This window comes from Phalacrocorax aristotelis, chromosome 5, assembly GCF_949628215.1.
Source record: "Phalacrocorax aristotelis chromosome 5, bGulAri2.1, whole genome shotgun sequence".
NCBI lineage: Eukaryota > Metazoa > Chordata > Aves > Suliformes > Phalacrocoracidae > Phalacrocorax > Phalacrocorax aristotelis.
Genome location: NC_134280.1, coordinates 30392135 through 30418488, shown reverse-complemented (window position 1 = coordinate 30418488; position 26354 = coordinate 30392135). Strand labels below are relative to the sequence as shown.

The window sequence follows — 26354 nt, the reverse complement described above, 5'->3', positions numbered from 1 at the left end:
GATTTATGGAAAAAAGGAGGATGATGTCGTCAAAACTGCTGAAATTAGTCATGGGCTCAGAACCACTGCCATTACTACCGGCAAAGTGCAAAAGCGTGTTGTTACGCCATGCTGGCAGCACCCAAAGCTTTATGTAAAAGGATAGTGTACAATACAGATCAGATTCATTTCTTTAAAATCCAATGTTGTTGTAAACAGTCCAGTTCCTGAAATGAATACGCATTCATTTCTACCTTGGAAAAGTAATACAGCTTCTTATGGTAGGTATAGGAGCAGACTGTAAGGTGGAAGATGCTTTCCTCTCAGGGACGCCTAGCTCCTATTCAAAAGTTATTCCATGTGAGCAGGTCAGATAGTCTCCTGTCTCTGCCTTTCATAAGCGTAATGAAAGGCTTGATCCTGCCCTCAGAAGGTGTTGATGCAGTAGGAACAAGCCCTATTCATTTTCCAGGATTGCAAGGCAAAAGAACAAACTACTGCCCACATTACTAACTCTCAGAAGACCCAATTCTAAAAGGACAGTTTTCCTGTGAGAGCCATCTGCTAGCAGGAGTCTCAGCCTGGGGTGCTATAGGTGGTTTGTGCTTCAGGCAACGCTGTACCCTTGCATGGTTGTCTCTGCTGCACTAACAGCCCTGCATGCTGGTCCCCAGTGCTACTCTTCCCATTCTGCAGCCCGTAGCCTGCATATAGCTATGCTCTGCGAACTTCTGGGTGGACATCAGTTGGTGAAGTACCTGGGGTCTTTCCAGATTGCACAGCTCTGTCCCTACTCACGCACACAGGTGAAATTACGTATTGGTCCTTCTAGTCTCTTCCTACCCACGCATGAAATAAATATGAGCAACAGCATTTCATTGTGAATCAAGAATAAAATATGCTATTTGTCTCCTTCACAAAGAAGATGCTTTCATAGCCGATGGAGGAGGAATTGATCTGTACATCCAGTTACTGCTTTTGTTTATACAGAACTCATTATCAGTGTAGAATTAGGGTGCTTCACTGCAATGGACTGTAGCCTGACCCTCTACAACTGCTTAGAAACTTCTCATCTCAGTTTAGTTAGTCTGAGATTGTTTTAATCTAGGATACTGTAGAGATCCTTATTCAACTCTTTTCCTCTTTACGCTGAACCACTAGCTTTTCTTTAATGGGGAGAAGGACCTACCTAGGGTATGCAAATCACAGATTTGTTTATATATATATTACCAACCTATAAAAAGAGAAATTTGGATCTTCATGTAGAAATCGTTCTATTGCTTTTCTTTGTCTGTCTTAGGTGATAAAAAATGATGGCTTTGTGATGTGACACCATATCCTAGCTGGCACATACCAATATGAGCTCACTGCTGGGATGATAGGAACTGGCAGTGTCAAGGTTTTTCTAGATAAGTGAGAGAAGGTACTTTTTAGTGAGGAACTTGAGTTTTTCCACAATATACCACAGGCTCTGACAGCCCTGTAAGGAGTGAATCATCAGGGTACCTCCAGAGCTTCTCCTGTCAAGGCTTTTCTTAATATCAGGGTACTGTGTGTATTATAATGGATTGATGTTAATGTCCTGAAAGACTTAGAGAAAAAAAAAGCAGAGGATGTCGGTTTACAATGAAGTGGGGGAGCTGCACAGTTGTATTTTGCTTTTTCCCTGTAGCAATAGAAGCCACCAAGAGTTTCCCAGGCTTCCCAAAGTCATGGCCTGGATTGCAGATGACTGTTTATCTTTATAAAAGAAATGTAATCGAATAATCATCATAATCTTCTCTCTTTTTTTCTGCTGCCCAGTCCCCTCTCTCTCTTTCACTGTCTCTGTCCCTGTCTTTGCTCACAGTGCTGAGCCTACAGCTAGACTTTGAGCTTCAGAGCTCATTGTGTTGCTTCTGAACCAGTCGAGTCTGATCATTCTCTCCTTTGTAATTTGCCTTCCAATTTTCCCTTCCCAGTAGGAGTGCCTTACAGTACTGTATATTAGTGTCTACTTCCTATTTTGGATTTCCTGATTAAATCTGCTGTTCAATTAATTTGTAGGCTTAAAATGAAACTCCTCCATGGCTGCGCATGCTCTTTTTCAGGGGCAGCTGAGTAAACCAGTTTGTTTGTTCTGCCCTCATGAGCTCTACAGGATGCATAAACCAGCTCTGAAGACACCAAGCTGCATGGAAACCCCTCACTTTTGCTCAATTTGGTGCCTTAAATTTTCAAAAGTGAAGAATGCCCTGCCATTATGCAGCATGTTTGGCACTGGACCTCAGAACCCTTGCTCATGGCAGTTTCCATCTTGCTAGGAGTGATGACCATAAAATTTGTTTACTATTTGTGCTTTGAGAGGGAAATATGAGAAAGGATAGCATGGATATGGCATTGATTTTTATTACATGTATTTTGGAGACTAGCTGGGCTTCTCTTCAGCCAGAAATGTGGTTGTGCAGTGTGAGACCTTCAGGAGCTGTGTATGCATAATAATGGCAAGCACTGGGCATTAAAATGGGATCAGGTCACGGGCAATTTTTCTTCTCCCGGAACCACTGGCCAGCCCACTCCATGTGGCAAGGGACTCCCTACCCACATGGCACAGCTGGGTCCAGTGCTGTGGGAGTGAAGGCTTTTCCTCAAAGCTTAATTTTAATGATTTCCTGAAGGCTAACCCAGTGAGGGTTTGGTCAGTATTACCTTAGAGGGAGGGTTAACCTGCTTAAATTTTAGCATTATTTGCTAAAGTATGTGGCTAACTCTTCCAGCGTGCATCAGTCTTGGGCACCCGTCCCTACTGACTGTGATCTTTTAAGTCCACGTTTGATACCAGTAGCAGGAATCCCATTAGAAAATGGCAGTGTGGTCACTGCATTTTAGCAGTGTAGTGAGGAGATGGCACAGATGATAACATGCTACGTCCTTCTTTACTTGAAAACCCTGGTGTGCACACTGGCTCGGGTCATATCTTAAAAGGCCGGTTTTGTCAGAATTCCTTAGGGTGGCCATTAATCCAAATCGCAAAGATGCCGCTTGTGGGCAGCATCAGAGAAATCTAGGACTGGAAAGCTATCAGCTGTCTCGGACCAAAGTGTATTAGGCCTTGTCTACGTGCACAAGTGTCAGTGGCTCATTTATTTATTCGTGTCTAATCCACGCGTTAAACCAATATAAATCCTTGAATACACAGCATTGTTTTGGTGGAAAACAGATTTGCTTCAGTTTTGCTTATGTGCTTGTCTACAAAGTTGATCTTGCTTAAACTAAAGCATGTTTTCAGACTGATTTTTAATGGCATTGATACCTGTGATGGCAGGTTAGCTTATACCAGTCCTTCTATCCTTGAACTAAGCAAAAGTAAGAATTCATGAGCAAAATGTGTGTTTGAAGGTTTTTAAGCGATAAAGGCAGCTTCCAAATAAACTTCAGTTCAGTTGAGGCAGTTAGAGGCTGGGGGAAGCCGGGCATGAGCTGCAGGGTGCAGTGCCTGGTGCTGTCCCTGGCAGCCCAGGCTTTCCTTTCTGCCTGAGCACCAGCTCACCTGCAGCACTTGTAATGGATTTTAGCATCACTGGCAGCACACCCCGAGTTTTTGGAAAACTGTTTCATGTGTGTGCTACTCTGGTAACTTATTGGCAACATCATTATGTGTGTTTCATTGTTCTTGTCTTTATTTTGGTTTTGGGGGTTTGGTTTTGGTTTTTTTGTTTTTTTACTTTTGACAAGGATTTTTTTAAATTATCTGCAACTATTAGGCAGTAGTCTTAATTTATTACTGATGTGTAAGAACGTTATAATTTAAATTCAGTGAGTTGAATTGCTTGTTGACACTTGAGCAGGGTTTATTTGGGTTCACTTGTGACAGCATCAGAGCACCAGTCCCTCACGTGTAAAGGCAACTCTCAATAAACACTAAAAAAAAGTTACTTGTCCTTTTTAATTTGCCTTCTGGTGGGTACTGCACCATGGGTAGGACAAATTTTGAAAGAGTGCTAGTTTCCTTGGAAATGCTAATCTACTGGTGAGTCTTCCAAATCTAAGCAAATTATGATATTTACTGTTCCTGGGTCTGAGCCAGGAGGTCTCTGGAAGTACTGTCAATGACTGCATCAGGCTTTGTAGGTTTGGATTCCAAAGTGTTTTTTGAAAGCCACAAATGCCTGGATTTTTAATGGTGCTGACACCCAACAGCTGCTCCCAGGGGACCTTATTGGGAGCTATTTTTGTCGGGCACTTTTGGGCACGGAGCTCCTCGGAGGCACATGGGAGGCACAGGGAGACAGCTCCCCACTGCATGGCTGCATGGCTGTCACATGGACCTCTGCCAAAAGGGCCCAGGCTAGGGGCCTTGAATCTTAAGGAAGGGAGGCATCCCTCAACTGGACTGAAGGGACCACTGAAGGGCGAGGGGGGCAGGATTTTGCCCACGTTGAAAGGGCTCGCGCTCCAACCGACAGGTGTAGCAGCAGGCACGATTCCCACTCTTTCGGGTTGCTTCTTCCAGTGCAGTGGCTGAGGAGCTTCTGCAGCTCCCTGGAGCTGTGGATTTGGTGACTAAGGATTGCAGCGCTGAGCCGTAGTGGAGCTCATGGGCCTAAACCCCTGCCTGAGGGTCCCCAGAGAAAACCACACTTAGCCCTGTGCTCTCGTGGTCTTCAAAGAGAAGGATATATCCCCTCCCTCCCTGCCCTTCCTCAGAAAGACCAGAAGTCCACCAGGAATGTCAATCCTCTGTCCTGCAGGAACCTTTGGACTTCATCCCTGTGATGAAATCAGCTACAAGCAAGGAGTTAATGTTTGACTGGGACCGCACAAGAAAACCATGTGCCAGATCTTCTCTTCCTCCTTATTTGCTTTACAAGGTGAGCAAACTCCATTATGATGTCTCCTTCCCCTTTCACTGCCACCTCCCCTCCTCATTTCACCCTGTAAGAGATGGTGGGGAAAAAGCATCAACACAAAGCAGAGACCATGGGGTCTAGGGAGCCCTGGGAGGAGCACTTTGGTGTTTTTTTTTTTCTGTCCTGTCATGACTGTATTTACACAGCTTCTTCCCTCCTTGTTGCCCCTTCCCAGCATCTCTGAACCATAACTGAAATGAGCTGAAGGGGCATATAGCTGTCACGGGCAACTTGGGGCTGGAGTTTCAAGCAACATTTCTTTTGGTTTCAGTCAGGAGCTGAAGTGGGATTTTTCTCCCTGTTGTGCATTGTCATTACGTGAAAGCTGTGCCATCCAGTGAAGTGTAACTCTGCCAATAAAACCTTACATTGGCAGCCCTGTTCTTAACTCCTGCATGCACACTCCCAACAGCCATGCTTTTTGGGTTGTTCTGTTAATCATTTGTGTTAATTTATCACCTAGCCTTTCAAACAACAGGCCACAGAAAATACTGGTCAGATTGTGCATTGCAGCATGCCCCCTCCCAGGTCCCTTGGGAAAGAGTAGCAAAGTGGCATTTGTTTCTGATGCTGAGCAAGGGGGACAGACTGGCACGCACAGAGTATCCACCCACCTTGTTCTCTTCGTAGTTGGTACTTTGCACGCTGGTGGGACAAGTCAGTGTTTTATAGCCATATAAGCTTATGTGTTTGGGAATATTAGATCATGGACAAATCTTGTAACCCCTTAGGTCCAACAGGCAGTCTTTTGGATTTTGTTCTTTCATGTCGTCATTGCTTGTTAAACGCTTTTCAATAGGCTGAGCCAGGAGAGTTGATCATCCCTTCTGGCCAAGACCCATGAGTGGTCTTTTAGTTCATATCACCTGAGCATGCCAAGCCAAGCTCCAGCTCTTCTCTCAAAGGTCAGGACAGTTGGTTTCTAAAAAATTACACTTCTAGCTCTTAGACCAAAATTAACAATGTTTGGTTTAATACGGGAAGTTGACTGGTTTTCTAAAAGGTGGCAGAACTGAAATGCAGCCTTTCGTCTGAGAAGAAGTGACAGTGTCCACAAGTTTGTGAAGTCCAGAGGACACTGTCTAAAATAAATCAAATGCTACAATCTCCTTATCCAGAACTGTACTCCAGGCTTAAGGAAACAATTTTTTTTTCTTTCAATTTTCCCATAACATGTATGATACAATCCCGATTACAGTATAGTAATAGGTTAACCCAAATGGAGCTACCTTCCTCGTCCTTTCCCTAGGGATGGAGAGGGACCTTCCAGGTCTGAGGCTTACCATACCTTTTCAGTGAAAGGCACACTGAGGGCAAACAAAAATATTCTGGGAGTGTGTGTACATAGCTCTGGACTGTCTTTTTAAAATAGTTATTGTTTAACTAAATACTCTCCAAAATAGTGGTCCCATCTAGAGGCCTAAGTATTACCACTATGAGAAGGTGGTGAAAAGCATCTCAGATAATCAGGTGTCACAAGTAAAACCAGACAGAGTCTCCAAGGCAAGCAGGAGTAAATTCCAACCATTTTAAGCATAGACAAATATAAAACTTGTCACTGAGGCTGTAAACATGCTAAAAAGTCAGTCTGCTGTTTATAGTAAGTGACTTTTGATTATCTATAACTGAGTTCGAGGCATTAGCCTGAGATATTAAAAATTAAGTGAGGCTCATCTGGAAAGCAAGAGAAGTCAGACAAGAGCTTGTGTTAAGGGCTGAACTTTCATTGACTTGAAAGTTCCCAGGTGTTTATCATGTAGATACAATATGATGTATTTACAGGTGAATAAGAAGGAATTGTTAGTAAAGTTAAATATTGTTTAAAAATAAGAAAGTGCAAGTTACTGAATCTGTGTAAGAAAGTAATAGATGTAATCAGTGTGCATGGAGCATCAGTCCAAAGTGCTTTCATAGCACTGAAGGTTATAAGTTAATCTCATTTGTGACTGACACTGCAGGCAGGTACCTAAAGTACAGCGACTAAGTCACGGATGAGTCTCTCTCCACTGATTTGTGCCTTGCCCTGCAAGTAATCCCACTGATTTCTGAGAACAGGGGATACAGACTCCTGTGAGAACAAGGTTAGGGTGGAAGCACACACCATTCACTCATCAGGCATCGGCACGCAATTGCTTGTGATACTGGTGGATGTTGGTTTTTGGGTACATATTGCAAAATGTACTGCTCTGACTTGGACTCTGCACTTCTGAAGGGCACTCATCTCTGATTTAACAGACAGCGTGATCGATCCTTTAAGCAGGTACAAGCTCTGCTGACTCCAGTGAAAGCTGCAGTTCGTGAAAGAACCAGAGCTCTGCTCTCAGTTTTCAGAGACGTGAGCTGTAGCCGTGTATAAAAGTGGCAGATTCCTTGTAAAATGCATGTGCATCTAGCACAGAGTTAACCCTGGGTGACAGCAGGTAAAAGAGGGCAAAAGTATAATAAAATATGGGTCTCTACTGTAGGTATTTACACAGTATTGACATTGTTAGCTGTGCTTAGAGATTTATGTCAAGTGTTACTGCGCTGTCATAAAACAATAAAGTACTTCTGTGAAGGGCTTAGGGCAAAGGGGAGGCAGAGAAGTCTCACTATATAAGGCCCTCCTCCAGCACCCGTGGTAATCCATGGGAATGTTTCCATAGCTGTCGGCAGGAGCTGTGTGGAGGCCTGCTAGGGGATGGCGAGCAGAAGTGGCACGTTTACTATGTTTAGAGCAGGTAACTAGTTATTTTGTCTCAGGGAGGATATTGCCACCACCAAATTTCAGGAGCCTAACGCATATGAGAAGTCCACCTTGCCATCAATGGAGAGAGATGAGGGTTCCTACTGGGAGCAGGGATATATATGAACTGAATTGTCCTCTGGTGTTTCATAGAATTGCTGACAAGGACCCATAAAAGCTGAGAGATGCCATTAAGAAAAATACTGTGCTCAGGGTGGTCATGAGGTGAAAAGGGCAAAAGTCCAGTGTCCCAGGGTTTCTACACAGCATATCCTGGACTTGGCACACTTTCAGCTCTAGGATGTTGCAGCTCCACTTCTCACATTGGGCTCACAGTAGGCTTCCCCTCAACATTTTGGCTGCAGGACCAGACTTTTCAGCTAAACTCAGTGCTTATATGTAGTGGACCAAATGAAATGCCAGTCCCGATTAGTCAGAGCACCAGGGCGTTTAGATCCAGGCACCACAGTACCTGCCTGTCCATGGGTCTGCAGCTCCAGTTTGTCCTCTCTGCTCATTGCCCCTGCTCTTCATGAGGTTATGGCAAGATTTCCTGTCCAAGCCATGCTGATACATGGGATCTGTTAGTCTTGCTGCAGAAGAGTATTGCTCTTCCACTAGAGGTGGTTCCTATGTAGTTGTTCCCTGGTTAGATGCCACTGCATGGAAAGGTGTTTTCCTGCTTCTTTCCAGATGCAGGAGGTAATCCTTTTCCATCAAAGCATTTAGCAGAAGTGTTCCCCACCACAGCAGTCCCACAGCTGTGCCATGAGGGGTGGGAGAGTTGCCTGCTTTCTGACCCTGCTCTGTACAATGCTTCTTAAAGATCAGCCAGCTTCAAAAAAGAGAAGCATCTCTCTTGAGAAGGGACATTTCAGAGCTCTTCATAAACCTGAGTGTTGCTGCCAGCCTGGCTTTCCTTGCTTCCCCTGTCAGGAACCAGAGTACTCCACACCTGCTGGTCTTCACTGTTCTCTGAGGGAGCTGATATAGGCTGCTTGGAAAACAGGTAGTGGGGTGTTGCGCACTGCAGCATCTCCCCCCACGTCTCTCAACTGACTGAATTAATTTTGAGCCTAGGCCACTAGATGAGCTTTCCATACTTCTTGCTCAGAAGCATTGTCAGTGCTGTTTCCTGTCCCAGATTTTATGTTAGAAGCTAATGAAGAGAGCTGAAATCTGTCCCTCACTGACCAGGTACATCAGCCTCCAAACTCCAGGGCATCTGTTAGAGTCCATGGGCTTGTTCCAGCTGAATCTCAGTGTGAAGCTGGGTTGGTCCCTCTCTCTGAGTCCTCAGAGGTGTCACAGTGGCAATAAACAGCCTGAGTCCCATGGGCACCTGATGCCCCTTTCAATTCTCTGGTTCTCAGCTCAGCTGGTGCTGAAGATGTGGCCCAGGTGCATTCCCCTACTCCCAACAGCACTGCAGGCTCCTGCTCCACAGGACCACCACCTACCCCAGCAGAGCGCTGTAGGACACCCTGTCCTTGCATCCCACTGTTTAAGCTCAGTTCAGTCAGAGGTGAGCACTCTCTCTCACATGTGTACCCAGAGCAGAGTGCTGTGGCACCAGCATCCCCTTGGCTTTGTGTGTGATCTTTTCCCATGAATATCTCAGTGGTGTCCTCGTCACATGAGCTCTTCAGCCTCTGGGATGGCGAGACAGCCTGGAAGGTTGAGATGACCCTTTTAGTCTGCATATCTCTTGCTCTGCATAGCCACCCATTAAAATAATTTGCTCTACCCTTCTCTGTAGGAATTTGGTGGGGACCTTGGAGCAAACTACTTGGGACTGGCAAGGGCATCCATGCAGGAGAGACACTGAGCAGAGCATGTCTCTCGCTCCTCACACTCCTTCTCTTCTTTTTATTGACCTGCCTCACTGATTGGAAAAGACCCATGTCCCCCCCACGGCCCCCTTTTCCTCCCCAGCAGCACAATTGTCACCGCCAATTAGTGCATTGTTAGGGCACACAATGGCGCTGTGGCCACTGGAATGGGCCGCTTTTGTGCGTCTCCAGTCGGCCGTAGGGGCAGTCAAGATTCATTTAGGGCCTTACACAACATGGACAGAAAATACTATCAGAAAAGCAAAAGGGGGAAAGAAAAAGGGAGAGAGAGAGGTAGCAAGGCGGGGGGGGGGGGCGAAGTCTGCTATTCAGGGGTTAGCCCAGCCACATGAAAGGCCCAAGAAGCAGTGCCACATTGAAGACGCCCCTTGGAACACAAAAAGGAACCAGGGCTTAATAGTAATTAGTGGGCAAACTGCAAAGAGCACCATGGCTCTCCAGTGAATTGTTCCTGCGCTTACTGCCATCGCTGCCCCTTCCCCCTTCCCTCTGGCCCAGAGGGGAGCAGCTCGGGGATGGGAATTGGCAGCCCTTCTTTACCCACCACACTCTGGGGAGGCCCCATCCAGCTCTTCTTTGTGGCAGGTAAATTGGATTTCATTCTCTAAAGCTTGTAGCCAATTACAGGAGGTACTTTGCAGCCAGAGCAGGGCGCAGGGATATGGTTTGGGGATCAGCACTGCGCCCGTGTCAAGGACCTTTAAAGCAGCCCTGTCCCTTTTTGCAGCCTGGCACAACTTACCTTGCGGATGGACTGTGTTTGTCCGTGGCCTGTCCCTCTTCCCCCAGCAGAGCCATGGAGGTCACTGCTGGTGTTCCGCTTCTGTCATTTCCCTCTTTGCTCATAAAATAATCACCTGTACAGGTTTTTACGATCTATTTAGAGAAAGGTCTGATAACAACTTTGTCAGTTTATAGCAGTGAGGAATCTGCTCAGGCTGAAGACCAAACTTTGCCCTCCCTTCTCCGCCAAAGTCTGCACAGTGCAAACAGCACCTGCATCCACCCCTTTCCCCTTGTTTCTGTGCCAGCTCTCAGTCATGCTATGGCCTTCATTGGTACATACAGAATTTCTTACAGCACATTTTGGCCCAGCGCAGCTTGGGCTTGTCTTGGGCAGCTGCATCAGCATGCAGCTGAATATATTTAATCTCTACTTCTATAGAAATCAGCTTGTTGCTGTTATCAGTCTCAGCTCTTCTCCTGAACTGCTTGTGTTAAGTTTGGTCAGGAGCTTACGTGCCCATCACAGTTAGCTGCGTCTCAGGAATATGCCAAGTTAAAAGATCCATAAAGCAGGTTTGACTTCACATAAATGTGCTTAAGTATTGAGGAGAAATTCAGGGCATCTTAGCCTAACTGGAAAGTACACAGAGACACAGAATTATGAATCATTCCTTTTATGTTGTCAGGGAATCGAAATAAAATCTATAGAAGAAAGCTCCAGGGCCTGGTGGTTAATTTGTTGGCTTTTCTCAGCTAATGGATGTGCATTTCAGCTATCCTTGGATACAGGGGTGCTGGAACAGGTGCTGATCTCAAGCACAACCACACACAACCTCACAAACTTAAATTGGGCTCTTGCAGATTCAGCTCAGCATAAATTAGACCAGACACCAACTGACCAAATTTAGTAGTCTCTGCTGGAAATGTTTCCAAACTGCAGTGCGTGAAACTGATACATGCGCACACACACACACGTACACTTCTGGACTGCTGTCTCTCCTCCTCGTTTCCTCTGTCAGCTACAGGTACAACACTCTCCTTTCTCTATGATACCCAAGCAAACTTAGGAAATTAAGTTGCTGCACCAGTATCAGTCTTTTTCCATGACCTGGAAGCCACAGCCACTCTGTTTGTCTATACTAAATAGGTTTGATTGTGTTAGAACAGTGAAAATAAGATTCACAAGCAAGACTTTTAGTCTGTCCAAAATCCTATCACGGGTTTCACATGAGGCTGAGGGCAGCACAGCGGGCATCAAGGACTCAGCTGGTGTTGCTGGGATAGCTCCTGCGTTGCAAACACCATCAGGGAGCTCACAGCTTAGATGTCTCACATTGCTGGTTGAAGGCGCTGTCTTGCAACACAGAACGTGTCTGTCTCTCACCAGCCACAACACGTCCTCTCTCTGCTAATTAGCAACATCCCTGGCAGAGTCTCAGCTGAAAGGATTACACTGTCTTCTCACCTTGCCCTCTCCTTTCCTCCCCCAAAGAGGGATGTTTAGTCCTGTTGGGCTATAGCCTGGCCGGCCCAGGTAAGGAATCGGCCTCGTTCCCCTCTAGATTACCCCTCTACCAGAAAGGGATTTTGTCTCCAGGACAATCAGTCTGGCCCTGACTGAATGGACGTGCAGCCTTGCATCCCTGCAGTGTAGCACTGGAGGTTGTCAGCCTAATGTGCTCTAGTGGAACAGAAACAGAGAGCAGCGTCTGCAGCAGGAGCCAGAATGGTCTTTTTCCAGCTCTATGTGGCCATCAGGGCAAATCACAGAACTTTTCTATCTGCAAAAGCAGGGAGAATTACCTGTCCTTTCTCCCATTTTTTGTGTTACTTGGCTGCTCAGCCTGAGAGCTGTTTGTACTTCAGGTACATTCAGCACCTAACGCAGTGAGGGGCAAATAGTGAAGTCGAGTGGTGGCAGCTTGCACAGTAATTTCTCCAAGTGCACCCAGTGAGGTCTTGTCTGCCTCGTGATGGTGTAATGCTGGGGGGTCTGGCAGTGCCAGCCTGTGGGAGGCATGGAGAAGGGCTCAGCTGCTCCCTTGTTTAAAATAGCGGAAGAGTTACTTTCACCAGCATAAGGGAAATACATACAGAGACTGAATTCTGCTGCAGCTGGACAGACTTCTCTGAGCAAAAAGATAAACCAAGCTACTCCACCATTTTCATGCCATAAGGAAGGTGCTGGTCTGTGTGAACCCCATCCTTGCAGCAGTTGTGCTACCTTTCCTGTTCGCTTGTTGCTTGTATCAGTTTGGTAAAAAGAGCCTGTAAGAGGACTGCACAACCTGGTCATCAAAGATTTTTGGCAGTCCAGAAGCTAGCACTTCTGGAAGGATTGAAAATGTTTTGGAGCATTTTCTTGCATCACCAGGACATTTGCCAAGCAGGGTGACATCACTGTGTGCTTGATGGTGCTGTGCATGGCAGTGAGGTACAAGATTTAGAGAACAGATTCCTTCTTTTGCCCAGCAAATCTCTCGATATACTTCAATTCTGTAACACTAGACCCTGCTAAAGCTGTTCCTGTTTAAGATTGAGCTCTGCTGATCACTTGCACGTGTTAATTCTTCATATCTAACTAATGCCTGAATGAGAAGGTTGCTAGCAACATCCTTTCCAAAATCTTTTTGACCTGTGTATTACATTATCCGATAAACGACTTGCAGAAGGAAGTAATCAAAACATGTATAGTTCCAGCTAGTGCTAACTGCCGTTTCATCTGTTTCTGTCTCTTTTTACTTGTGTCCAATAAATGTTGATTATGCAGGGATTTAAATCTGTATTTCAGCATAATTTGGTTCATTTGATGTGATTGACATGACTCACTAAGCCTTAGCTCCAAATATTCCTCCAGCCCCATGTCAAGCACTTCAAGGATGTCAAAAGTAGATACAGAGGATCTGAAGTGCCTAGTCTTAGCAAGAATACCTAAAAGGTGAGGAAGAGGACACAGTTTCAGGTCTCTGGCCTTGATACTTACTGGTTCATGAAAACCTGAAAACACAGCACGTGTGTATTGCATATGAACTTCCTCCTTCTAGGGTGCTATAGATGAGTATGCATAGAGGATAAAACTTTCAAATGTTGTGTGATTTTTGATTGCCTCTGATCTTGAGTGGGTCGTAAAGGAGTCCAATTTCCAGAGTGTGGCATGTCGTAAAGAAGTCCAATTTCCAGAGGACAGGTCTGTAACAATTTCTGGAAATAAAGATCCCTTAAGGTTGCCTCAGGAGGATCCAGAATCACTACATCTGGAAAATCTTGATCACATTGTCTTGAGAGGTTAGTGAACAAATGCAGTCAAAGTGACATATGTGTTTGAAACCTATTTTGATTGTATGAAACTTCATATTATCAGGAAATGCCAGACTGAACTTGAACTATTCTGAACAGGGACAGAAGTCACTCTCAACAGTGGCAGTTGTTGTCATATGTGTTTCACCAATCCATAGAATTTTAAGGCCAGGAGAGACCACCCATAATCGCAGATGTTCATACCGATAGCAGTTTCTTTGTAAAGTGCTAGTTCAGCATAGACAGAAAGTTTCTTGGAAACATTTCTATTTGACTGACTGACTTTCTCTGAAAGCGAGGCAGGACCTAAGGGACACATGCTCACCGGGCTGATTCCTGGCTGAATTCTGCCTGGCTTCCCAGCAAGCCCCTAGCACCTCAGGATTTCCGTGTCCCCTGCTCCAGGAGCTCCCCCGTCCTGTGCTCCCAAGGCCTCCCTGGGCAAGGGGTTTCTAGGACTTCCTCACATTTTCCTGGTGCTGTAAGATGTCTCAGAAGTACGGGCAGCTTGCCCTGTTTGGCACAAGCTGGTCTGTTTTACATTGGTTTTTAATGTTGGAATTTCCACAAAACTGAAATTGCAAGTTTCAGCCAGCTTCAGTCCAGCCTGCTTGAGTGTTTTCTCCAGAGGATTTTGCACGCCGGCCATTACAAACTTGCATCCTAACTCCAGAGTGTTTGCTACATTTTCAGCTAGAGGTTCCTCTAACCTGTTTCTTTCTTTGCTGGGTTAGAAAACCGCTTAGTACCTTTGTCCCTGGAAATAAAGTACTGCAACTGTAACGGATATTATTTTAATTTTGGTGTAAAACGAGCAAAAAGAAACAGGTTTCCAAAGGTTGTGACCTGAGGCAGGGCAGGGAAAGCATTGTGGCAAAGCTGAATGCTTTGAGCAGTTTCACCCTGAAGGTTTCTCACAGTGAAGGAGAGGGCAGAAAAAGGAAATACCTATTTACAGATGGCATTGATCAAAACAGCATTGGTCTGAAGATAAAGCAAGCAGCAATTAGTCTACATTGTTATTATTTCATAGAGGCATTTGATAGCTCCCATGTATGAGTTGGGGTTTTGTTTTACTCATGTGGTCAGAGGCAAAGCTGGTGCTAGCCAGCGCCAATCTTTGTCATGCAGTGAAGCTGTGCTCCTTCACGCCTGCTGTGGAGCCTGGCCAGGGTTTAGGCTTCTCAAATCCGCACCAGTGTTCAGAAGCCAACACATGTATTTTTGCATGCCGGCCCCCAGTAGCTTATGGGGAAGTGGTGATGGCCCGACCTCACAGGCACATAGAGGGTTAGATGTGCCATGGTGGAAACCACAGCTTCATGGCTGTTAAGGCCACCTTTGCTGGACATCCAGGTCAGACAGGTCAAAAGTTGGTTGGTTTGTGGGAAACCTGCTCTCTCAGCTGAGAAATGGCCTGAGCTGCTCAGGCCACTGGAGTGACGAGCACTGGCCCCTTGGTCAAGAAAAAAATCTCAGATGTCATGCTTCAAGGTTGCTCATTTGGCAGCTTTCCTGAGAGCTCAATTCACTTACAGCTATAAGCATACCAATGTATGTGCGGTACAATCACCCTGCTTGGAAATCCCAGTGGAGTAAAGTATTTAACTCTGAAAAATAGCTGGAGTAAGTTCTTTGCAATGTATAGAGCAGCAAGCATTTCAGAAACAATCTAACTGTGTATTTAAACAGTCATTCCTGCCTTCTGGGTAAATAACACATGTTTTTAAAATGGTCTCTATACACAATAGACACTAACACAATAAATCCTAATTGCTCTGAAGGACCCATTAGGCTCTATCAGGTCAATACATGGCGGGGGTTTTTTAAAAGTCACTCACCCTGTTGTTACATAAGCCACAATTTGAAAGTCCATAAATAAGTATTTGCCCAATGAAGTGAGGGCTTTGCCAGGGCCATACTAATTTATCATGTCAACTTCACTATGGGGACTGTTTTCTTTTCAAGTGCCCGTGTAAAAAAAAAAACAAAAGCACAACATGATGTGTTTCAAAAACTACATATCTGAGAAGTTTCAGATGTCCCCCAAGAAAATAAAATGTAAAGTTCAGTGACTCTTCCTTACCTCGGCATTGTGTGAATCACAGCAAGGAGATTTGAAGATCAGCTGTGGCTGTGGCACTGGTGGCTGGGCTGTGGCATGGCAGGGACCCTTCCTCATCCCCACTGACCCTCCTGCACCTTTGGACCTGACCTGCCTCTGCCTTATATGTGCTGTGGTGGTGGCACCTCGGGACAGGAACACCCCTTTGGCGTACCAACCATGCCTCGCAGAAAGGGCTCCCAGACCCTGGGGGCCACTCTTCCTGGTTTTACTTTAGTCGTACTTAGCTGAATTTCTGGTAGCATTTCACAAACTGCAGCACTCGTGTCAGGTATTGCTAAAGACTGTGCCGCTATTAGAAATCAAGTTTTGCACTAATTCACTCAGAATTTATCTAGTTCCATGTGGCTTTTAGCATATCACTACAGTTTGGCGTGGTTTTATTTTCCTGCAATATGTTAAGGTGTGTAATTGTACAGGTATATATAAAAACAAACAGTATTGATGTAGGTTAGGATTTTCAAGGGAATTTCAACAAGGCATCCATGGTGAAAAGCATTCAAGTGATTTAAATCTGAATTCCTGTCCCCAGCCCACAGCTTTTAAATCATTCAGGGACATGAGAAAATGTTTGCCCCTGCTGTTGTCTTACTTTGGTACGGTTTGAGTGCCAGGGTCCCTCTGCAAACGCCAGCAGTCATTCTCATTCTGCTCTGGCTGCTCATGAAAGGCTAAGAGCTGCCCCATGTCCCTGCCTGCCGGGTCCCTCCTGCCTGTGGCACAGCAAGGACCTTGGTCTCTTATTTAAAAGCCCCCCTCCAGGTCCAGTTATACAAGGTCAGTCTTGGTGCCGGAATTTGCAGTGCTGGCAGCCGCAGCTTTGCGACTGTCAGGTGGGAATGCAAACGCTTGCCACGGGTGGAAGCAGAAGCACGCCTGTCTTGGTGCAGCACGCCACCGTGTCCTGTGCATAGTGGAAGCATGGATATCCTTTTGTACCAGTACGCAGTGGGTCGCTGTGCTGGAGCTGACTGGAGGCTGAATCGTAATGCCAAACATGATGGCTGTCCATCCCTGCATCTGTGGCAGGCAGTAAGGCACAGCCCTGCCAGTCTTGTGCTGCTGCAAACCACCCTGTGGTCCCCAGCACCCCCTCACTCAAGCAGTTTGTTATCAGGGATCATTGCTAATTCAAGCAGCACCTGAGCTAGCACAGCCTCCAGCCGGGGTGACTGGCAGGCTGCCCACCAGCACCAAGAGCTCATAGTCATCTATGCTGGGCCCCCACTGCTCCCTTCCTGGGAGCTGGAGCCTTGTCAGCAGTGCAGATGAAACCGCGATTTGCTGCTCTCAGTAAGAAGGGTCGAGGGCCAGGGGCAGTGTGCTGGTCCTACAACAACAGGGGCAGGAGGCTCCTGTCCTGCTTCGGTACAGGCAAAGCCAAGAGTGAGATCAGTGCTCCCTGGCTTTGTCCCTGCCCAAAGCCTGGGCTGAAAAGCTCTTTGCAAAAGTCTGCTGAGTTCTCTAACAAGGGCAAGGGCAATAGCTAGTCTTTACAAAGGAAGCTCACTTAGTCCTTTTCTAAAGTCTTTTAAAAGTCAGGGTATCTTTCACAAAGGCAGTTTGTCCAGGTAAACAGTGTAGGCTGACAATACAGCAGTGAAAGAACCAAATACAGAAACATTTATCACCTTTTTACTTTCTGCTTCTACCAGGAACTGCTGCACCCCAGCTGAAAATGCCTGAATGGGTGGAAGGTATGTCTGTGAGGATGCATATATTGTCAGCTCATGCCCCTATCCTCTGGGCTGGAACCACAAGCAGGGACAAGCTGGACTTCCAAGACGACCTGTCCAGCATGGTGGAGCTTTGTGAACAACTTTGCACACAGATTAAAGGTAAAGCAATTTCCTAATAATTTGTAGAGTTTTTTTAACAACAACAGCAATTTCTTAGGGGCGGGGAACGCTTTCTTTTTTGTCTCCAGGTTTTGGCACAGTAGGTTTTGTGCAGGTACAGGTTCTGTCACTAATAGTGCTATATGCACATAAAGCACCATGCTCTCATACTGTACTGTAGAGATGAATAACAAGCCTATCAACTGTACTTGCACTTACACCATATTTAATCCTGTTGTGGTTGCTCTGCTACGTATTCATAAAAAACAAAAAGGAAACAGAAGCACAGAGCAAGCCAACAGATGTCTACCTGGCCCTTAATTGGATTTCATGTGTCCCCAGTGTAGCAAATACAGCATTATTTACAGCCAGGCTCTAAGAATTAGATACATCTGGAGGAGTGGTGAAACCTGAACCAGGCTACGAGGGTTGATAGATTAACTGAAATGAAGACCTGCCCCATTTTCTTCTTATCTTCTCCCTTCCCACCTATGTACCTGTTCCCCATTATGTGTCAAACCAAACCAAGGTGTTGGTCAAGGGAACACTTACACAAATGAAAACTACCAGCAAAAAGGAGAATTTCTGCTCTTGTGGAGCTTCATCAGCATTTTCTAATGGTACAGCAATAATGATAATAAAAAGGCTGCCCTCTGCTCTCAGCTGTAATTTGGATAATCAACTGAAAGCCATAATGAAACTGTCTGTGATTGCTTTCTGCTGGGCTGCTACTTCACAGAAACTCATTGTTGGGGAGAATTAAAAGTTATGACTCCTGCTACAGGGATATGCCACTGTGTTCCAGAAGAACACGTGACTTGTAATTCTCTTCCGTATAGCTTTATTACAGGCAAAACTTACAGCATAAAGCAAAGAGGTATAGAGACTTGAGCTTTTTTTTTTTGCCTTTTTTTTTTTTAAAAAAAGCTGTTAAGCGTCAAGGTTGACAGTGCCAAATTATATACGCACCTAGGCTGGGTGATCTTGTAGACTACAGGGGATTTCGAGGGTGGTAATGACGTCTCTGGCCTTAACATCTCTGAGGACTTTGGTGTGTGGTAGCAGCAGCCAGTGCTCTGCCCATAGGCACGAGAGCCGCTGGCGACAGAGTGATAGGTGAGCCAGCTTTTACCTGTGGGAGGAAGGCAGGAAGTAAGTCATGCTTTGAGCCCTTACTTTCTGGGCTCTGGATGCAGTTGGGGATATTTTGGGTGCTGGCATTCCCCAGCACCAGGCCTGAATGTGAGTTGTCCCTGCCTGTGATGTGCCACAGGTATGTCTCGGCTAGCAGATCTAGTGATTGATGCGAGTACTTTGGTCCAAATGGCCCTTCCATTCACAGCCACTGAGGAGGAGTGAGGAGCCCCTGTGCAGGGGCTTAGGAGCAGCCGTCCTCCCTGGCCAGCGTAAGGGCACTGCTGCCATAGTGGGTGCAGCCTCTGACCTCCAAATCTGGCTTCTGAAGCGGGTCTGTTCCCCTGCATGCCCTGGACATGCCGCAAGCTTCAGGAGCGGTGGAAGCCGCTGAAAACCGGGCTGGTAATTTAGGTGTTTGCTGGCGCACGGATTCAAATTCCTTACGTCGGGCAGCAGAGCGTCATCGCCGGGGTGGCTCCGGCAGGAGCCCGCGTTTCCCGGAGCGCCGGGAAGGGACCTCTGCCCCGGGGAAGGCCCCTCGAACGCTCTGACTTCGTCCATGCGCTCCAACGCCCGCCGCCCGCCCGGGAGGGCAGCGGCTGGTGAAGCATCTCCCGCGGCTCCGGGGCGGAGCGGCGGCGCAGCTGCCCGCGCCCTGCCAGCGGGGGCCGTCCCCGCGGAGGCCCGGCTCTCCGGTCGGCGGGAGCGCTGCCCTGCCCGGGAGCAGGGAGGGCCGCAGCGGGAGGGGCTTGTGTGCGATCGCCGGAGCGCGGCGAACACGGGGCAGGACACCTGCGCGCCTCTTCCCTCGCCCCGGTTCCCTCTCCCCATCCCGTGACGGCGGGGTGAGGCCCCGGCCCCTTCCCGAAGAGGAGGGGACGACGCGGCAGCAGCACCGCAGGCGCCGCCCGCCCCCTCCTCCGGCCGCTGGCCCTGTCCCGCTTCGCTCTTCACGCCGCCGAGGGCGGCCGGGCCGGGCAGGAGGGGGGTCCTGGTGCGGAAGAGGGGAAGGGGCCGGGGACGGGCAGCAGGCAGGCAGCACCGCCACCTTCTCCCTCCGCCGCCGGGCCGGGGCCGCCGCGGGGGTCCGACAGGCCGCCGCCCGGGGGCAGCGTGGGGTGCCGGCGGGACGCCCCCCTTCGCCGCCGCGGGACGCTGTGCCCCGGGGCGGGGGCGGCCCTTGGGAGCCCCGTCGGGGGCGTGGTCAGCGGCGAGGGGCGTGTCCGGGGGCGGGGCGCGGGCGCGGCGCGGCGCGGGGGCGTCCGCCCGCCCCAGAGCGCAGGTGGCGGCGGCGGCGGCGGCACTGGCGCTCCCGGAGGGGCCCCGCTCCCGGCGCGGAGGCGGCAGGTGCCCGGGGCATGCGGTGGTAGGACGGGAGGCGGCGATGGTCGGCCGGGGGCTGCCGGTGCCGCTGCTGCTGGGGCTGCCGCTGCTGCTGGGGCTGCCGGCGGCGGGGCGCGCCGCCTCCAAGGCGCTGGTGTGCCAGGAGATCACGGTGCCGATGTGCAAGGGCATCGGCTACAACCTCACCTACATGCCCAACCAGTTCAACCACGACACGCAGGACGAGGCCGGGCTGGAGGTGCACCAGTTCTGGCCGCTGGTGGAGATCCAGTGCTCCCCGGACCTGCGCTTCTTCCTTTGCAGCATGTACACCCCCATCTGCCTGCCCGACTACACCAAGCCGCTGCCCCCCTGCCGCTCGGTCTGCGAGCGGGCCAAGGCCGGCTGCTCGCCCATCATGCAGCAGTACGGCTTCGCCTGGCCTGAGAGGATGAGCTGCGACAGCCTGCCGGTGCTGGGGGACACCGAGGTGCTCTGCATGGGATACAACCGCACAGAAGCCACCACCCTGCCACCTTTCTTTGGGAAGCCCACGCGCCCGGCCAAGGACACGGCCAAAAACCTGACGCCGCTCGGCAGACAGCGCCCATCGGGGCTGGACTGTGGCCGGACTTGCAAGTGCAAAGCACCTCTGATCCCCATCTCCAAGGAGTCCCATCCGCTGTACAACCGCATCCGGACTGGGCAGGTACCCAACTGTGCCATCCCTTGCTACCAGCCCTACTTTACCCAGGATGAGAAAACCTTCGCCACCTTCTGGATCGGCCTCTGGTCCATCCTCTGCTTCCTCTCCACCTCTACCACCGTGGCCACTTTCCTCATCGACATGGAGCGCTTCAAGTACCCCGAACGCCCCATCATCTTCCTCTCTGCTTGCTACCTCTTTGTCTCTGTGGGCTACATTGTGCGGCTGGTGGCAGGGCACGCCAACGTGGCTTGCAACCCAGAGCACCACCACATCCACTATGAGACCACGGGCCCAGCTCTCTGCACTGTGGTTTTCCTTCTCCTCTACTTCTTTGGCATGGCCAGCTCCATCTGGTGGGTCATCCTGTCCCTCACCTGGTTTCTGGCAGCAGGCATGAAGTGGGGCAACGAGGCCATAGCTAGCTACGCACAGTACTTCCATCTGGCTGCCTGGCTCATCCCCAGTGCCAAATCCATCGCTGTACTGGCACTCAGCTCCGTGGATGGTGACCCGGTGGCCGGGGTTTGCTACGTGGGCAACCAGAGCCTGGAGAACCTGCGGGGCTTTGTGCTGGCACCACTGGTGGTTTATCTCTTCACTGGCAGCCTCTTCCTGCTGGCTGGCTTCGTCTCGCTCTTTCGCATTCGCAGTGTGATCAAGCAGGGAGGCACCAAGACTGACAAGTTGGAGAAGCTGATGATCCGCATCGGCATCTTCACCGTGCTCTACACCGTGCCTGCCACCATCGTCATCGCCTGCTACATCTATGAACAGCACAACCGGGAAGCGTGGGAACGGGCACAGAACTGCTCCTGCCCGGGGGACCCCCACCGCCCCAAGCCCGACTATGCTGTCTTCATGCTCAAGTACTTCATGTGCCTTGTGGTGGGCATCACCTCTGGTGTCTGGATTTGGTCCGGCAAGACACTGGAGTCCTGGAGGCGCTTCACAGCCCATTGCTGCCGGGCCAGGAAGCCCGCGGGCGCCTCCGTGTACGGCGAGGCCAGCCCAGCGCTGGCAGGCAGGACAGTGCTGCCCAGCATGGCCTCCTATCACAAGCAGGTCCCACTGTCCCATGTGTGACCAGAGGGAGCCTCAGTGACCCCAGCCACAGGGAGAAGAGGGTTGCAAAGACCCTGGGCCACAGAAGAGGGGGTGGCATCTGGGCCACCCCTGGCATCCTCAGCCCCACCATGGTGGTGCTGCCCAGGACAGAGTGTGTATGCCCGCGGGGCATGGAGCAGCTGCAGCCCCAGGCAGGGCAGGGAGAGGTGCTGCCAGTGATGTGGGGGCAGAGGGACAGGGAGGCCTGGAGCCTGGCACCACCATGTATGCCCCATTTGGGGTCCCACAGCCTGTCTGGGGTCCTGGGGTGCTGCTGCCTGCAGGCTGGTCAGGTGGCAGGTACCCCTGGAGCACTGATTTCTGTCCCGCAGGAGCCTCTGGGCAGGTCTGGTTGGTGCTGGGGTGATGGGGAGACCTGCAGCAGGCAGAGCAGTTGGTAGCCCCGACTCTGGGTGATGCACTGGCACCAGCACTGAGCTGCTTGCCAGAGCCCAGGGAGGTGTGAGGGGGCCAGGGAGAGCTGGGAGTGGGGCTCCCTCCCTGCTGTGCTGCACCCTGGTCCCCCAGGCACAGCAGGACTGTGCCCCAGGGCCACTGGAGCCCCTGGGCACAGCTACGGGTTGCGGAGGAGAGGGCTGGGGGCCCCGGCATGATGCTGCCGCTGGCCCCACTTGGGCAGCAGCATGCTGAGTGGGAGGGAGGGAGCTGCGCGTGCCAGGGCTTTGCGGGCAGTGGCGGTGCAGGAGGAAGCGCGTGCTGGCTGTCCCCAGGCAGGGGGCTCAGAGCTGGGCAGGGGCTGGTGCGGGTGGGACTTAGCTCTGTGGCACCGACTCCTCGGATTGACCCACCGCTCTGTGAGGGGCAGCCAGCTCCACTACCCGTGGGGCAACTCGGCCCAGAGAGCCGAGGGGCTGTGCAGGTCATGAGGCTGCTGTCCCAGCACAGGGTTTGCAAGGAGCCCGGGGCACCGCTGGCTCTGGCACAGAGAGCAGCCTCCTCCTGAGCTGCTGTGTGCTTTGGGAAGGGGTCCATGCTGCTCTGCAGCTCTCGCCTCTGCAGCAGGGTGAGTTTCTCGTGTCGCCCTTGTGCTGTGCAGGTTACCTGGTGTGAGGTAGGCAGCCCCAGCACCCTGCCCGCCAGCCTGCCGGCTGTGGCATGCAGTGCAGCAGCTGAGTGTGGCACAACCAACCCTAAAAGGGTGGTTGTGCTTCTGCAGTAAGTAGTGTGTGCATGGGGGGGTGGTGTTCCGAGCCGGGCGGCAGTCTGTCTCACTTGGGGAGCAGCTGGGTTTTCCAGCCAGCCAGCTTCAACCCGTCTTGGTGCTTTTTTGAAAGGTACGCCTTTGTCAGAGAGAGTGCAGGGTTTGAGACAGAGCAGTTAATGTAGGAAAACTCAGCAGAGCACTCACATTCCCTTTCCTCTGGCTTCCTAAGCCTTTTTCACTTCCCCAGGTCAGGCAGCAGCAGAGCACTGACAGAACCAGTGCCTGGTGTTAAGCAGTGGTGACAGCTGGGTTTCGATAAGTAGAATGATGACCGGGGGGGTAGGGTGGAGGGGGCTGTTGTCTGCTTCACCAAACGCAGCGACAGCGAGGGGCTCTGGATGGGGCACAGCTGGTGAGAGGTGGCTGTCTCTGGCTTCAACCCACTTGTGAAACCATCCAATTTGGGGTTGGGTTTTTGTTTTGTTTTTGTTTCCTTCCCTGCCCTAAGTGGTGATCACATGTAACTGCCCAGCCATTACTCGAGTTCTTTTTGCTCTCCTTTGAGTGTGGCACCATGACCTGCCTGCCTGAGCACTGGAGAACAACTGCTGTCTTTGCTCCTGCAGGGCTGCAATGAGCCGAGGTTGTTCCCAACACCCTTGGACCACTTCAGTCAAGAAGGTTTCCACCTCATATTAAAACCAAAGCCTGGGAAGTGAGGGGACGCTCAAGTGGCACATCTACTGATAATAGTACTCCCAAAGTGCTGCATGAGTGTCTCTGGGGCATTCCGGGCAGAGCAGCCAGCGGTGCAGGGACTGAGGGCTCAGCAGGGGCCACTCAGCCCACATATCAGCACTCCCGTGACGAGAGGGCTCGCTCCCTCCAGTGTGTTGCAGTACTTCATTGTGGCCAGAGTTGCACCGTGTTGTGTTACAAACTGTAAATAGTTGTAGTATAGCCTGGTTTGTACATACAGAAGCCGTAGTGACCTTTGATACGGGTTTGGGACAGGTGTGTTCTTGGCAGTGAGGCAGGTCAGGCGCAGAGACGCTGTGGGTAGCCTTGTGTTGTAATCCAGGGCATTAAATGACACCAACCTGCTCCAATCCACACCTTGCTGGACTCCTCTCTTTCTATAGTGCCTTTTGTAGATACAGCTAAACACACGTTATGCAATACAATGAACAAAAACCATGTCAAAGGTGGTGTTTTGTTGTTTTTGTTTTTCAAAGTGCAACTGACTGTGTAAAGCTTTTTTTTTTTTAAAAAAAACCAATAAATCCAAGATTAGCTACAAACCACTGCCTATTGAAAAAAATGCAAGAGCATTTTCAGCTTTGAACTAATGATAGGTTAATACAATTAACTTGTGTTTGAGCCTGGCTTCTCAGCAACAAGTGGTGGGGCGGTGGGGAAGGCACTGTTACCATGTGCCCTGTATGCTGTAGCCAATTACATGTTGGTTTTTGCCTCTTCCATTACTGATGCTGTTCAATGTTGTTTAAATAACTGTACTATATTTTGTGACAAACTGAAGAAATTCTATTCAAAGAGAAGTATTGAGATTAGTTATTTATGAGGACTAAAAAAAAATGTGTGTGGTTTTTTTTTGCATCTGCTTCTGCTAGAAAAGTCAATTACGATAAAACTATAACTGGGGAGATGGGGAGGCATGTGCAGGGCTCTTATCGCTAAGGATTGTGGGGGGACTGGTGCGGCAGCTACACTTGCATGGTACAGGAATAGCACATTCCCTGTGCAGGACCCCCATGCAGCGCTGGCCTCAGCATGGGGGCTGTCATGCACCCACGGCCACACCGCTGGCCTGCCATGGCCCACCATGGTGTTGCGCATCCCAGCCTGGGTGCAGCAGCCCAGCTCTGCAGTGAACCGGGTTTAATCCTCAGGGTCTGCTGCGCTGGCTGGCTGTGCCTGTGACCTCTCTGACAGCATGTCTCCCTGACAAGCCAAGGTCACGCCTCGCTGGTAGAAGAGAGTTAACTATCAACTTTTATTGGTGTTCTGTAGTTTGCACAGTATCAGTCCCTCGCCTTGTGCCGAGACCAGGCCCTGAAGAGTTGCCCTTTGTTACGTTGCAGGCCAAGCAGATGACAGCTCGTAGCCAAGCAGGGTGCTGCACGCTGATTTGAGGGGCTGTGTTGCCATCTGCTGTGCGCTGTCTTGTGTTGGAAGGACAGACAGCAAGGGGTTAAGGATGGCTCCGTGGTGACTAATGGTGCAGGACTCTGCTACTAGTTAGGTGTGTAGGCACACACCAGGGCCCACTAGACAGGATCTCTTACCTGGAAGCAGCATTCCAGCATCCAGCGATAAAGCTGACAGCCCCGCACAGACTGACTCACCTGATTCCTCAGTGCCAGGTGATCTTGCCCCCCCACCCCAAAGTACCAAGTACAAGCACAACATGCTGTCAGGGGCTGGGCCTAGCGTGTGCAGGGAGACTCTTGTGGGGTGGGGTGGGGGGACATGCACCATCTCAGCACAACATTCTTACTGAGGAGCTGCAGCCACTCACCACCTGCCTCTGGAAGTAACTCTAGCACTTTGCTGGCAGTCATGTTGCCATCTTTGCCTCCCCAGGGCGGCTGTGTCCTCAGCTCTTCAGTAAATAGGAGTTTGGCAGCACCAACCTCCAACCACTGGTTTGGAGCATGGGAAGGCAGCCTTTTGCAAAGCACCTGCAGAACTGTTCCTGTGAGCACATGTACGTGCACACAGTCCAGCCTAATGCTTGTGTTGCTTTGTCATCCCCCCCCCCCATGTCCCATTTGGTCATCTTTGGCCAGCCTTGAGGCAGTCTCTGGCTTCCTTGGGGGTTGAACAGTGCAAATGCAGCACAAATTCGGAATGCGGTTTAGGCAGTGTGGTGGTGGGTTGACGGTTGGCCTTGATGATCTTAGCGGTCTTTTCCAAACCTAAGGACTCTGATTCTAATTTCAGGCTGGGTGGCATGGGCATGACAGGCTGACAGCATGGGGACCATGTAGCGTCTCAAATAGTATCACAGAGCAGAAGCCAAAGTAGTTGGTTCACCTAAAAAAAACCCAAACCAAAGAAAAAAGACTGCCTCCCCAAATGCAGCCTGAGGCTTTGCTACTCCTAGGCAAACAAGCACATGTTCAGCCAGTTAAATCTCTTTTTCCCTAGCTAGTCAATGGAGGAGGGGTGGCTGGGGGGGGGCGGGGGTGGTGGGTGGTGGTTACTAAGTGCCCTATACTCACTCCGGCAGCACCCTGTAATTCACTGCATATTGTCAAACAACTTACTTGGTGCAAGTGTAGTTTTTGCCAGATAACGTTATGGGATGGCAGTCCTACACACTGCTACTGCACCACTGTGCTGTGGGAAAGACTGGCACAGGATGTGGCAGCAGCCGCCCCGTGCTGAGCTCTCTGCACACCAGCTCACCCTGCCCCACGCATGCCTGCCAACTCCCTGTGCAAGCAAGCTCTTGCCTCAA

General features: G+C 49.9%; 1 protein-coding gene and 1 long non-coding RNA gene across 2 annotated transcripts; one reads left to right on the top strand and one right to left on the bottom strand.

Moving 5' to 3' along the window:
• Positions 1 to 6571: 6571 nt before the first annotated feature.
• Positions 6572 to 10472, bottom strand: LOC142057102 (uncharacterized). Its single transcript, XR_012660539.1, has 2 exons — positions 10189 to 10472; positions 6572 to 9263 (listed from the first exon to the last, which is right to left on the bottom strand). It is a non-coding gene; the product is annotated as an uncharacterized LOC142057102 (long non-coding RNA).
• A 9397-nt stretch (positions 10473 to 19869) lies between these two features.
• FZD5 (frizzled class receptor 5) lies at positions 19870 to 24450 on the top strand. Its single transcript, XM_075093752.1, has one exon. It carries the CDS (start codon positions 19954 to 19956, stop codon positions 21682 to 21684), a length of 1731 nt encoding a protein of 576 aa, XP_074949853.1. The 5' UTR covers positions 19870 to 19953; the 3' UTR covers positions 21685 to 24450.
• The last annotated feature ends 1904 nt before the right edge of the window (positions 24451 to 26354 follow it).